General features: G+C 46.0%; 1 protein-coding gene across 1 annotated transcript in view; it reads right to left on the bottom strand.

Annotated features, from left to right (window-relative positions):
* The window catches only part of RGR (retinal G protein coupled receptor), a 31010-nt gene extending 17983 nt beyond the window's left edge, over positions 1 to 13027 (bottom strand). The window contains exon 1 of the mRNA XM_060240793.1: positions 12874 to 13027. Coding sequence (XP_060096776.1) covers positions 12874 to 12955 — 82 coding nt within the window. The 5' untranslated portion in view covers positions 12956 to 13027. The remainder of the gene's footprint in view (positions 1 to 12873) is intronic.
* Between the last annotated feature and the right edge of the window lie 553 nt (positions 13028 to 13580).

Below are 13580 nucleotides of genomic sequence, written 5' to 3'. Positions count from 1 at the left end.
AATAAAGGAAGACAACAAGATAACTCATAAATGTAGAAACAGTCGATGCAATCAAGGCTCTCCCATATATTACCTCTTACAAATTACAATGTTACAAAATTTTGCTACCACCTGTCAAGCATGGAAGTTTCAAAAGAACCAAGTGATGATTTGGATACAAAGTCTTAGTTTATTGACAATCCATTGTGCTCATGGATGGAACAAGTTGAAAGTGATACAGTTTAGCGTATAGCAGCTGGCTTTAAGGGATACATCAAAGAAGACAGTAGAGATAACTAGGAATTCTAACACAGGCGCATGAATTACTACAATCATGCATTTGGCTATCTTTTGCAGTTAGCAACATCCTGAGTCCCAGGCTTGAGCTTGGGAACTGTCCCGGGAGGCATCATCTTCAAAGCAGGCACCCCTGCATTTGTTACAAGAGGTGAGAACTAGGGAATGGGTTACATAGCTTTGATATGCACCAGCAAAATAACAGACTAAATAATACAACTTTATATCGAGAATAACTCGTATGCTTGACACCACCTGGGTTATTGATACAGCAGTTCCAATAAAACTTTCTGACGTACCTCCGTTCTAAAATTTATACAAAACTCCAAGGGTTTGGATTTTGATAAAAATGTGGTAATTAGTCGCAATCTTTCCTCTTGATAAAGCTTACAGTGCAGGAGGATGTGCGAGACCGTTTCAACTACTTTTGCTGAGCAAAGACAACATCGTTTCTGCATTTTGCGTTTTAAAATTCATTTGTTTTAAATTTTGTCAGAACCCACACCGGGCCCCTGGCGAAAGAGTAAGTCAGTGTTATAGACATTTTAAATAAATAGTTGGTAACATATGAAGGCTGGGTCAAAAGTCAAGAGGTTCCAGCAGGAGCTGAACACATGAAACTTCCTTATACCAAACCTGACCATTGGTCACACATTTGTGTCTTAGCTCAGAAAGGGTGGCCCCAGAGCAAACTAATGTATGCAGGAGCTCACAACTTTAATGGCAGCAGCTCACAAAGCAGAATGTCTGTTCATAGGAATCCACAGCTTAGAGGGAGAATTGCAGAGGCAATGGCTTTCCAGAGTCTCAGGTTGAGGTCTTTCACATCCAGGGGTGGAATTCTAGCAAGAGCTCCTTTACATATTAGACCACACCCTCCTGATGGCGCCAATCTTCCAAGAGCTTCCAGGGCTTTTCATACAGGGCCTAATGTAAGCTCCAGGAGGATTGGCTACATCAGGGGTGTGTGTCCTGATATGCAAAGGAGCTCCTGCTAGAATTTCACCCCGGTTCACATGACTTAGTACCTAACCTGAGCCTTCCAAATGGAGATGCTGAGGACTGAAATGGGGACCTTCTGCCTGCAAAACAGAGGCTCCTCCACTGAGCCATGGCCCCACCTCAAATGCTACCAGCTAGAAGATAAAATTAGCCAATACAGAAAATAAACGGGACTACTAAACCAGAGTGATGGTTGCTGATGTGTGACTTGTAAAGCTGGAAAATTCAGTTGTTTTATTAGGAATAAAAATGCGTTTGCAAAACAGATTGGACTATCTAATATAATCAACCATCTGTAAACAGCTAAAAGTTTGCATTAGGTGAAAAAGGGGGAGAAAATGTAAGAGAGGGGGAAGTGCATTTAGGGAAATTTTCTGGAACATACACATGAAGCTGTTGTTATACTGACTCAGACCTTTGGTCTAGGGTTGCCAATCCCCAGGTGGGGGCAGGGGATCCCCCGGTTTGGAGGCCTTCTCCCTGCTTCAGGGTCATCAGAAAGCAGGGGGAGGGGAGGGAAATGTCTTCTGGGAACTCTATTATTCCCTATGGAGACTTATTCCCACAGGAAATAATGGAGAATTTATCCAAGGGTATCTGGGGCTCGGGGTGTGTGTGTGTTTTTTGAGGTAGAGGCACCAAATTTTCTGTATAGCATCCAGTGCCTCTCTCCAAAATATCCCCCAAGTTTTAAAAGGATTGGACCAAGGGGTCCAATTCTATGAGCCCCAAAAGAAGGATGCCCCTATCCATCATTATTTCCTATGGAAGAACGGCATTTAAAAAGGTGTGCGGTCCCTTTAAATGTGATGGCCACAACTCCCTTTGGAGTTCAGTTAGCTTGTCACACCCTTGCCCCTAACTCCACCCCTAAAGTCTCCTGGCTCCACCCCAAAAGTCCCCAGATATTTCTTGAATTGGACTTGGCAACCCTACTTTGGTCCCTTGGATTGACAGCACTCTCAGAATCTCAGGCAGAGGTCCATCACATCATCTTTTTCCTGGTCTTTCTAACTGGAGAAGTCAAGGATTGATCCTGGGACCTTCTGCATGCCAAGCAGTTGTTCTGCTGGGCCAAAGCTACTCCCTTTCATTAGACAAACATGCTTCTATTCCAGTGCTACCGTTTACCTCCCAGATTTGTTGTTGTTGTTCAGTCGCACAGTCAAGTCTGACTCTTTGCAACCATATGGACCACATTACGCCAGGCCCTTCTATCTTCCACCGCCATCCTAAATTCACCCAAAACCTCCCAGACAGATCGAGACAATCCATCCACTGGGGCTAAATCGAGATCTAGGTTTCCTGTCTCATAGCCAATGCTGATTTTTGTTATGCCTACTACCCCTCTGCTTATTTAATTTAATTTAATTTTTAGATTTATATCCCACCCTATCCTGCAAGCGGGCTCAGGGCAGCTTACAACAGTAAAATCAAGCAGTTAAAATAATACAAGCACAAGCAGTACAAAATCAGGAGCAGCACAATAAACAATCCTACAGACATAGGAGGCAAAACGACCCAACAACGCGGGGTTGATGACTAACAGTATGGCGTAAACACCATAATGGTGAAATGGTCACCATCACATCTGATCCAGTCACACTGCTCTATTGTCATTCACCTGTTATTGTCATTTGGCATCTGAAATAACTACTATCTAAGATAAAAGGACAGATGGACGCACCTCCTAGCTGTATCTGAAGAAGTGAGCAGTGATTCATGAAAACTCATCCCCTGCCACAAATTTTGTTAGTCTTGAAGGTGCTACTGGACTCTTTCTCTTTCCTACTGCCTCTCAGACATATATCTTGCCTCTGGTGAACCTTGGATTCCCCCTGAGAAACCCATAGGTATAGGGTTGCCAAGTCTAATTCAAGAAATATCTGGGGACTTTGGGGGTGGAGCCAGGAGACTTTGGGGGTGGAGCCAGGAGACATTGGGGTGGAGCCAGGAACAAGGGTGTGACAAGCATAATTGAACTCCAAGGGAGTTCTGGTCATCACATTTAAAGGGACAGCACACCTTTTAAAATGTCTTTCTTCCATAGGAAATAATGAAGGATAGGGGCACCTTCTTTTGGGGCTCATAGAACTGGACCCCCTGGTCCAATCGTTTTGAAACTTGGAGGGTATTTTGGGGAGAGGCACTAAATACTATACTGAAAATGTGGTGCCTCTAGCTCAAAAAATAGCTCCCCCAGAGCCCCCGAAACCTCCAGATCAATTCCCCATTATACCCTATGAGAAATATTTCACATAGAGAATAATGAAGACGTTTCCCTCTCCTCCACACCCCCCCCCCCTCCTTCTCGCAAATCTGATGTAGGGGATTGGCTCTCTACGCACCAGCCAGCTTCTTCACAGTAACAAAGACACAGACACAGACACAGAAAGTTGAAGCCTTTCACCACCTCCGGAGGTGCAAAGGCACATGGTCCTTTGGGGCGGGGCAGGAATCAGCCTGGGAAAGCTCCAACTGCTGCGATGGAGCTGGGTGGGAAGGGGAGGGGCAAGGAGAAGCTGCTGCGATCCGAGGTGAGAAGGGAAGGGAAGGGAGGAGGAGAAGCATCAGGGATCGGTGGGAAGGGAAGAGGAGAAGCTGCTGGGATCTAGGCTGCATGGGAAGGGCCGCCATTCCCCCCCCCCCGCTTTCTGGATTTTTGCCGAGCGGGGGGAGGAGGCTCCAAATCGGGGGTCCCCCGCCCAGGCGGAGGATTTGGGAAGCCTACATAGGTATCTAAACAAAAGGCATCATAGGATAGAACAGGGCTTTTTTGTAACAGTAACTCCTTTGCATATTAGGCCACCCCCCTGATGTGGCCAATCTTCCAAGAGCTTACAGTAGGCCCTGTAAGAAGAGTCCTGTAAGCTCTGGAGGATTGGCTACATCAGGGGTGTGTGGCCCAATATGCAAAGGAGTTCCTGCTACAAAAAAACCCCCCTGATTGTCCCACATCCTTCAACTCTTGAGTAAAGCGGCACTCATGCAACTGGAACTTGTGAGTCCTCCTCCATTTTTGTGCGCATGGATCAGGACCATGATACACATGAAGAAGCCTTCTCCCTGTGCCATTTTTTCCAGCCTGAAACAGTCTTAGGGGTTGCTGTTAGAACGCTTGGGGAACTCATGGATTTCCCAAAATAGTTACCACCAGGATTGCTTCAGCTTGGGAAAAGGGAGCAGAAGGGAAGTCTGATGACTTTTCTCCATGTGCACCATGGTCCTAATTCCAATGTGACACCACACTTGCTGGCATTCAAGAGAACCTGCAACACACTTATGATTGTATTGCGCACAGGGCTGTTTTTTTGTAGCAGGAACTCCTTTGCATATTAGGCCACACACCCCTGATGTAGCCAATCCCCCAGGAGCTTACAGTAGGCCCTGTAAGAAGAGCCCTGTCAGCTCCAGGGGGACTGGCTACATCAGGGGTGTGTGGCCTAATAGGCGAAGGAGTTCCTGCTACAAAAAAAAGTACTGGAACTTATAAATCAGTTTGCAGGAAGACAGGCAAAACTGAAAACCGAGAGACCTGATCATGCCATAAAGAGTAAGTTATCAGAACTAACAGTAGGAATCTCGCTTCCCAAAGGCATCATTGTCCATGTGGGATGAAACCACAATAAAGGCCTTCAGTCCCTGAACCCTTAGATCATCAAACTTCCCCTGCATTATCTCGAACAGATTTATGGCACTTCAGACCTATGACATGTCTGCTTTTTATCACCCTCCACTGTTGTTACTGCCCAGTTAACAATACTAAACAAACAAACGCAGACCCCAATTTGTGATTCTTTTAATCTGCTAAAAAGCATTCCCATGACTCTACATACCAACTCACTGCCCACTTTCTCTATATTTAAAGATGGCTCGCCGTTCTCATTTTGCCTGATGAAGTCTGCTTAAGAGCATACGAAAGCTGACATTCTGAATAAAGCTCAGTTGGTCTCAAAGGTGCCACTTGCCTACTGCTTTGTTCTTTCGCTTCAGACCAACACGGCTGCCCACTTGGATCTATCGAGTTGCATAAACCACATCGTGAGCCACCGTTGCTCTGTTTCCCGAAAGCTCACAGGACGATTGCATAACCATAGTAACAACAGGTATTTTGAAGCCTGTGCTGGACTATTGCAAATGTTCTGTTGTTTTTGTTCAATGTTTTTAACATTTCGCTTTGTTGTCGGTTACAGGTGAGGGACACAGTGCCCAAGAGGTGATCTAACTGACCGCGTTTCGACTTACCCTCGGCCATCATCACGGTGCCAAAGCCCAGCATCTCAAGTTCGGTAAATCCTTCGGGGAGAGGAGCTGATGCTGCCATCCTCGTCAAAGAAAGACCAGGTGAACCACACTGGCAAATATTCGGTGGCAATCTCTCCCCGTCTCTCTTTTTTTACTGGATCTCTGCCTCTTCCCAAAGCTCGAAAGGAGCTGCCTTCTTAAAGGGCCAGTTCTTGTGTGGACACTGACCAATCACGAGGGCGAATTTGTTCAAAGATTTCATGAGTACAGCAAATGACAGCAGCCCCCGGGCATAGTTTTCTAAGTTGCATGACTCATGGGGGGGGGGGGGAAACCAACCAGAAATGCTGCTCTCTCTTTTGGTTTTAACAACACGTGCTTTGTGAATCTGAAAATGAACATTCTCCCTTCATGTTTATATGGCTCTAAAGTTGTTATCTGGATACATATTTAAAAAATTTACACCCTGGGTCAGGGCTTTCTTTGTAGTAGGAACTCCTTTGCATATGAGGCCACACACCCCTGATGTAGCCAATCCCCCAAGAGCTTACTGGGCTCTTCTTACAGGGCCTACTGTAAACTCCAGGAGGATTGGCTACATCAGGGGTGTGTGGCCTAATATGCAAAGGAGTTCCTGCTACAAAACACCCCCCTGCAGAGGGGGATCTCCTGGAATGACAACTGTTCTTCAGACAACACAGATCAGTTCTGCTGGAGAAGATGGCTGCCTTTGGAAGGAGGACTGCATGGCATAGCTAGTGTTGCCAACCTCCAGTAGCACCTTTAAGATCAACAAAGTTTTATTCAGAATGTAAGCACACTTCATCAGACAATGACACGGGGTACAGAGTTACATATAGCAGAGTGACATATAGCCAGTAAAGGTAAAGGTAGTCCCCTGTGCAAGCACCAGTCATTTTCGACTCTGGGGTGCTAGGCAGTGGTTAAGCAGGCAAAATAGTACCAAGTCAGAATCTATGGCAAAACAGTCCCGTTAACAAATTGAAAGAACAACCAGTTTGGTTCAGATACCATTTGCTGTGCTGGAAAACAGCAAAGTCAATAAACAAGTCAGCATTGAAGAGTGATGGTGAGAGTGTCACAGGGCAGTAAATGCAGTCTGTTAATTGCCTTGTGTTCATTAACCATGGTATAAAAAAGGTAAAGGTAGAGGTAGTACAAATGTTTTAAATTGTTTTGATGTTCTATGTTTTTATTGTCGTTTATTGTATTGGCCACACTAATGTTTGTGAGCTAAAGTTTGTATTGGTTACCCTCGGTTTGTGAGCCACCCTGAGCCTGCCTATGGTGGGGAGGGCGGGATATAAATAAAATAAAATAAAATAAAATAAAATAAATAAATAGTACCCTGTGCAAGCACCAGTCATTTCTGACTCTGGGGTGACGTTGCTTTCACAATGTTTTCACGGCAGACTTTTTATGGGGTGGTTTGCCATCGCCTTCCCCAGTCATCTATGCTTTCCCCCCAGCAAGCTGGGGACTCATTTTACCAACCTCGGAAGGATGGAAGGCTGAGTCAACTTGAGGCAGCTACCTGAACCCAGCTTCCACTGGGATCGAACTCAGGTCGTGAGCAGAGAGCTCCCACTGCAGTACTGCAGCTTTACCACTCTGCGCCACGGGGCTCTTGTGTTCATTAATCATGGTATAAAAACCCCTAGTTAAAAACCTGGGTGCAAAAGGTCTTACCCTGGAACCTTAAGCAGAGGTTGCTTTGGTAGCATTCATATTTTTGAGCAGGGCTGCAGTATTTGAATTGGTCCCCGCAGTCAGAAGCTAGGAGCCCAGACACTTCCAAGGAAAGAGCACAGTGTGAAAAGCAATATCAAACGCCTATGGGAGATGAGTCACATCAGTTCAAATGCCTTTCAACTCCTACTAGCTTGTCTTCTGACCCGCTATCTCTGAATTCTGGAAAACGAAAACAAATCCTCCAGCAAATCCAGAGCTTTGCATGCTGTTTTTTTACATGAAAAAGAGTATAATTTCTTCTCAAAATGCCTGTTTACTGCTGTTGTTCTTTTAAAGGAAAAGGAAAGGTCCCCTGTGCAAACACCAGTCGTTTCCGACTCTGGGGTGACATTGCTTTCACGTTTTCACGGTAGACTTTTTACGGGGTGGTTTGCCGTTGCCTTCCCCAGTCATCTACACTTCCCCCACCCAGCAAGCTGGGTACTCATTTTTCTGACCTTGGAAGGATGGAAGGCTGAGTCAACCTCGAGCTGGTTACCTGAAAACCCAGCTTCTGCCGAGGATCGAACTCAGGTCGTGAGCAGAGCTTAGGACTTTTTTTAAAAAGCAGGAGGATATTTCCTGATCACCAGCAGCCTCAGATCCATTTCTCATTCATCCAAAAGAAAGATGACAACAAGGACTTTGTATGTGATATTCCTCCATTTCAAACATTGGTCATTATCTTCTTATCTTCAATTCTGCCCACATGAAAATACCATAGGGTTGCCAACCTCCAGGAGGTGGCTGAAGAGATGCTAGAATTACAACTGACCTCCAGGTGACAGAGATTGAGAAAATGGCTGCTTTGGAAGGTGGCGGGGTTGCCAGGTCCAATTCAAGAAATATCGGGGGACTTTGGGGGGGGGGGGGTGGAGCCAGGAGACTTTGAGGGTGGAGCCAGGAGACATTCGGGTGGAGCCAGGAGCAAGGTTTTGACAAGCATAATTGAACTCCACAGGGAGTTCTGGCCTTCATATTTAAAAGGGACTGCACACCTTTTAAATGCCTTCCCTCTATTGGAAATAAGAGCCCCGTGACGCAGAGTGTTAAAGCTGCAGTATTGCAGTCCTAAGCTCTGCTCATGACCTGAGTTTGATCCCTGGTGGAAGCTGGGTTTTCAGGTAACCGGCTCCAGGATGACTCAGCCTTCCATCCTTCCAAGGTTGGTAAAATGAGTACCCAGTTTGCTGGGGGGAAAGTGTAGATGACTGGGGAAGGTAGTGGCAAACTACTCCGTAAAAAGTCTGCCTTGAAAACATTGTGAAAGCAACGTCACCCCAGAGTCGGAAACGACTGGTGCTTGCACAGGGGACCTTTCCTTTTCCTTTCCTATTGGAAATAATGAAGGATAGGGGCACCTTTTTGGGGACTCATAGAATTGGACCCCCTGGTCCAATCTTTTTGAAACTTGGCAGGTGTTTTGAGGAGAGTCATTGGATGTGATACTACAAATTTGGTGCCTCTATCCAAAAAACAGCCACCCCCAGAGCCCCAGATTCCCATGGATTAATTATCCATTATACCCTATGGGAATCGATCTCCATAGGGAATAATGAAGTGGCCAGCAGACATTTCCCTCCCCCCTCCCCTTTCTGATGATCCTGCAAACCGGGGAATTCTCTGCTCCCACCTGGAGATTGGCAACACTAGAAGCTTGGCTCTAGCACATTATACCTCATTGAAATTCCTCCCATCCTCAAGTCCTGCCCTTGTCATGGTCCATCCCAAATACTTCAGGTATTTCCCAAATATCCCAATGAGAAGCTGGCAACTGTAGAAAATAGGCCTAGCACCCATCTTTTACATCAGATATCATTTTCAGTGTTCTGTTTTATGCTTAATTCAATATTTCATATAACAATGAGTATTACTGGAGTTTCTAGAGCCCCTTGGTGCAGAGTGGTAAAACTGCAGTACTGCAGTTGGAGCCCACTGCTCATGATCTGAGTTCGATCCCGGCGGAAGTTGGTTCAGGTAGATGGCTCCAGGTTGACTCAGCCTTCCACCCTTCCGAGGTTGGTCAAATGAGTACCCAGTTTGCTGAGGGGAAAGTGTAGATGACTGGGGAAGGCAATGGCAAACCACCCCGTGAAAAGTCTGCCGTGAAAACGTGAAAGCAACGTCACCCCAGAGTCGAAAATGACTGGTGCTTGCACAGGGGACTACCTTTACCTTTTTTTTTTATTACTGGAGTTAGCGTTATTACTTATTTTTAACTATATGCCATGCTTCCGCCATAACAGTGTCATCGAAGATGGTGCACAATACAATGAAAATATCAAACAATATCAAAATGTACGAAGCAACAGTCAAAAGCAGCAGTAAATTCCAAATTAATAAGAACTGCTGTACCAGAAAAGAAGGAAGGGGTGGGGGGGACAAACAGGAGATTTCATCTGGGGACTAAAAGATACCAAGGAAGATACCAGGCCAATGTTCCTCAGCCTCCAGGTGGGACCTGGGGAACCCCTGGAATTACAGCTCATCTCCAGACTACACAGATTGGTTCCCCTGTAGAAAATGGATGCTCTGGAGGGTGGGCGCTATAGCACTGAGGTCCCTGCCCTCCCAGACTCCATCCTTGTAAGGAAGAGATCAGCTTAGAGCCAGCTGATAAGTTAAAGCAAGTTACTGAACTAAGTTTTGCCTGCCTGCCTTCAAGACCGCCTCTCCCCATTTGTGCCCCAGAGAGCACTTTAGGGTTGCCAATCCCCAGGTGGGGGCAGGGGATCCCCCGGTTTGGAGACCCTCCCCCCGCTTCAGGGTCATCAGAAAGCGGGGGGAGGAGAGGGAAATGTCTGCTGGGAACTCTGTTATTCCCTATGGAGATTTATTCCCATAGAAAATCATGGAGAATTGATCCACGGGTATCTGGGGCTCTGGGGGGACTGTTTTTTGGGGGAGAGGCACCAAATTTTCAGTATAGCATCTAGTGCCTCTCCCCAAAATACCCCCCAAGTTTCAAAAAGATTGGACCACGGGGTCCAGTTCTATGAGCCCCAAAAGAAGGTGGCCCTATCCTTCATTATTTCCTATGGAAGGAAGGAATTGAAAAGGTGTGCCGTCCCTTTAAATGTGATGGCCAGAACTCCCTTTGGAGTTTAATTATGCTTGTCACAGCCTTGATCTTGGCTCCACCCCTAATGTCTCCTGGCTCCACCCCCAAAGTCTCCCGGCTCCACCCCCAAAGCCCCCAGATATTTCTTGGATTGGACTTGGCAACCCTACTTTGTTTAGGGTCTCAAAACCTCCTTAAGATCCCCGGACCAAAAGAGGCTCGACTGTCCATCAGCAGAGCCAGAGCATTCTGGGTAATAGCCCCCGCTTTGTGGAACGCCCTCCCTGAAAACATCAGGGCCCTGCGGGATCCGCCACAGTTCCGCAGGGCCTGTACTTTATTATTTTTATTATTATTATTTATTACATTAAATTTCTATCCCGCCCTCTCCGCAAGCGGACTCAGGGCGGCTCACAACATTCATTTTCACAAGTTAAAAACCAATAAAACACAATTACAATTTTAAATTTTTTAAAAAACCATTTCATGGTGCTGTATCGCTACAATGTACAATATAGGCGGGTTCTTCTTTTTAGACGGTGATCATCAAATACTCTCTATGATGTCAGGGGGCAGCTCTCTCCCGGTTAAATATCAAAGGCCTGTTGAAACAGTTCGGTCTTACAGGCCCTGCAGAAAAAAAAAAAATAGAAAGATCCCGCAGGGCCCTTATGGCCTCCGGGAGAGCATTCCACAATTCTGGTGCTGCCACCGAGAAGACCCTAGCTCGCGTCAAACGCAACCTAGCCTTCTTTGGTCCAGGGATAGACAATAGACTTTTTGTCCCTGAACGCAGTGCTCTCTGGGGATTATGTGGAGAAAGGCGATCTCGCAGATAGACAGGTCCCTGGCCAAATTATTTAAACTCGCCTTTTAACGGTTGAAGGGAGGTAGCTATTACTCCACAGTGCTGATAAACCCACTGAATTATTGTAACTGAAATAAGATCAGAGAAATTAGAAATGCACATCTTGGTTTTAGGATTGTAAATTGTATGAATGTTTTTATTGTGCATTTTGTTTTTTAATAGTGTGTATTTTGTTTTTTTAATATTTATGTGGTTTTAATTTGTGCTGTTAGACGCCCTGAGCCCTGTCAGGGGAGGGCAGGATATAAATTTGATAAAATAAAATAAATACATTTTTAGCTTGCAAGAGCTGCTGAGTCATCCCAGTTAACAGCTGGGCTGGAGGAGGCAAAGGCAGCCAGTGGGTCAACTCTTTTTCTCAGCTTCCAAAATAAGGGTGGGGGGGGAGAGAAAAGCTTTTTATCATAGCGAACGTCTGGTGGAGGCAGGAAGTCCTCCTGCCCTTCCAGTCCGGATTTTTTTGGTTTTTAATTTATTTGTTGTTGCTTGTAAACTTCCAAAGGCACTCCGATTTTCTTTGCCTGGCTAGCATGGGCATGTGAGCTGTTCTTTCCTTCTCTATATCAATAAAGAGCCTTTTACCTGATCCATGAGAGTGAAATGTGCATCTTTGAACCAGGGCTACAAACAAGTGACCAACAGCTGGGAATTTTACAATCCCCCGAATCTCCAGGAATTTTCTAATCTGGGACCGATTTTGCACTATGTTTGTTCCGAGGTGGAGAGCCCTTTTGCTACAGGGGCTTCTCTCTGTTTTTGCACAAATTGCTCCGAAGCTGCGAGTTAGCGCGCCGCTATTCCGTAGCAAGCAGAAACTGCTTGTCAGCATATCTCACTTGCTGCAGAATAGCGGCAAGACAACTCGCAGCTCTGGGGCAACTTGTGTGAAAATGGAGAGAAGGCCCGGTAACAAAAGGGCTCTCCTCCACCCCGGAACAAGCATAGTGCGAAATTGGTCCCAGTTTGGATCTGATTGGTCTCACTGGATCTGGCACTCCTACCCTCCCATACTGTGCCAGTAGTCAGGGGGCTTTTGGCAAACTTTAATATCCATGACAGTTCCCTAATCCATTACATGTCCCATCCAGTTGATGGTATTGGTTTATTCTGTATTTATCCGCCTGAAGTTCCAGTGTGAAAGGCATTAATGTAAATCAATTAGTCAGTCTTCCCAAGAAGCAAAACTGGGACGAAACGGACTAGAGATTTACCAAGGATGGGTCTATGTAAAGGTAAAATGAGAATGCTAGAGCTTATCGAAATTTGGAAGAATTTTTGACTTCACGTTTTATCGCTAATTATCACTCCAGGAATAAGAAGTGATGTGTCCATCACAATCTACCTCTCCTGTCTCTTGGCCACCCTGTAGCTAGGCGCTGCAGGGAGAGGGGGCCATGGGAGGGCCATGGGGGGACAGGGCCATGGGGGTGAGAGCAGGAAGCTGGAGAGACTGGGGGCCACCCCTCTTCCTCCCCCTCATGTGATTTAAATGATTGGCTCACCCTTTAAATGGCATGGGACAGGCAGGGGCTGCTCTTGGGTGCCTCTCCTGTGCAATTAAATCACACAGGAGTGGGAGAGAGAGGGATGGGGGGGTGAGGACCCCAAAAACTATCAAGGGGCCAGGCCCCTTGGGCCTTGGTTAGCTATGGGCTTGCTCTTGGCTTACCTTCCACCAGCAAGGCAGTGCCAATGCAAAACACCTCTAATTCGGTGAAGCCTTCGGGAACAGCACAGGTGGAAGTAACCATATTCGTAGGAAAAAGGTCTCGGCTACCGAATATTCCACCTGTGTGTCTTCGTCGCTCTGAATTGTCCACCTTCCTTCCCAGGAGTCCGAGAGAGCTGGCTACTTCTTAAAGGGACAGCCCACGTGCAGAGGCATGAAAGGTCTTATATAAAAGTGTCGGGGCTTTAGGTCTAATGTAGCAATCCCTACAAGAATGCCATTAAGGAGTCAACAAAGGAATTCCCCCACTCCCAGCGCAAATCGTATTTGCAAATCATGGCAAAGAAGAAAGCTTTGATTTCAATTACAACAGGGCCTTTGTGGAGAGAAGCCTAAGAAGCGCGTCCCCATAATTTGAGGACACTGAGAAAGAATTTAAAAATGTTGGAATGACATGGAGGGGGATGTATTAGAGGAGTGACCTGAAAAACAAGACAACATTATTGAATGTCTATGTAGCGGAAAGGAGCTCGAAGGAACATATTTCTCTTCTCTCATCAAATAAGCTAATGTGGAGTTTTGCCAAGAAGTTCTCTGAAAGGTTTGCTCCCTTCCTAGTATTCCTTTTGTGTAGTCTTCTGGGTGAGCAAAAAGAAAGAGCCAAAGAGTTAGAACAGGATCTAAGAGCCCCAGGTTCAAATCTCCAC

Source organism: Heteronotia binoei, chromosome 6 (assembly GCF_032191835.1).
Source record: "Heteronotia binoei isolate CCM8104 ecotype False Entrance Well chromosome 6, APGP_CSIRO_Hbin_v1, whole genome shotgun sequence".
Classification (NCBI taxonomy): Eukaryota; Metazoa; Chordata; class Lepidosauria; order Squamata; family Gekkonidae; genus Heteronotia; species Heteronotia binoei.
The sequence above is the reverse complement of the archived record's forward strand: the minus strand, read 5'-3'. Positions and strand labels throughout refer to the sequence as shown.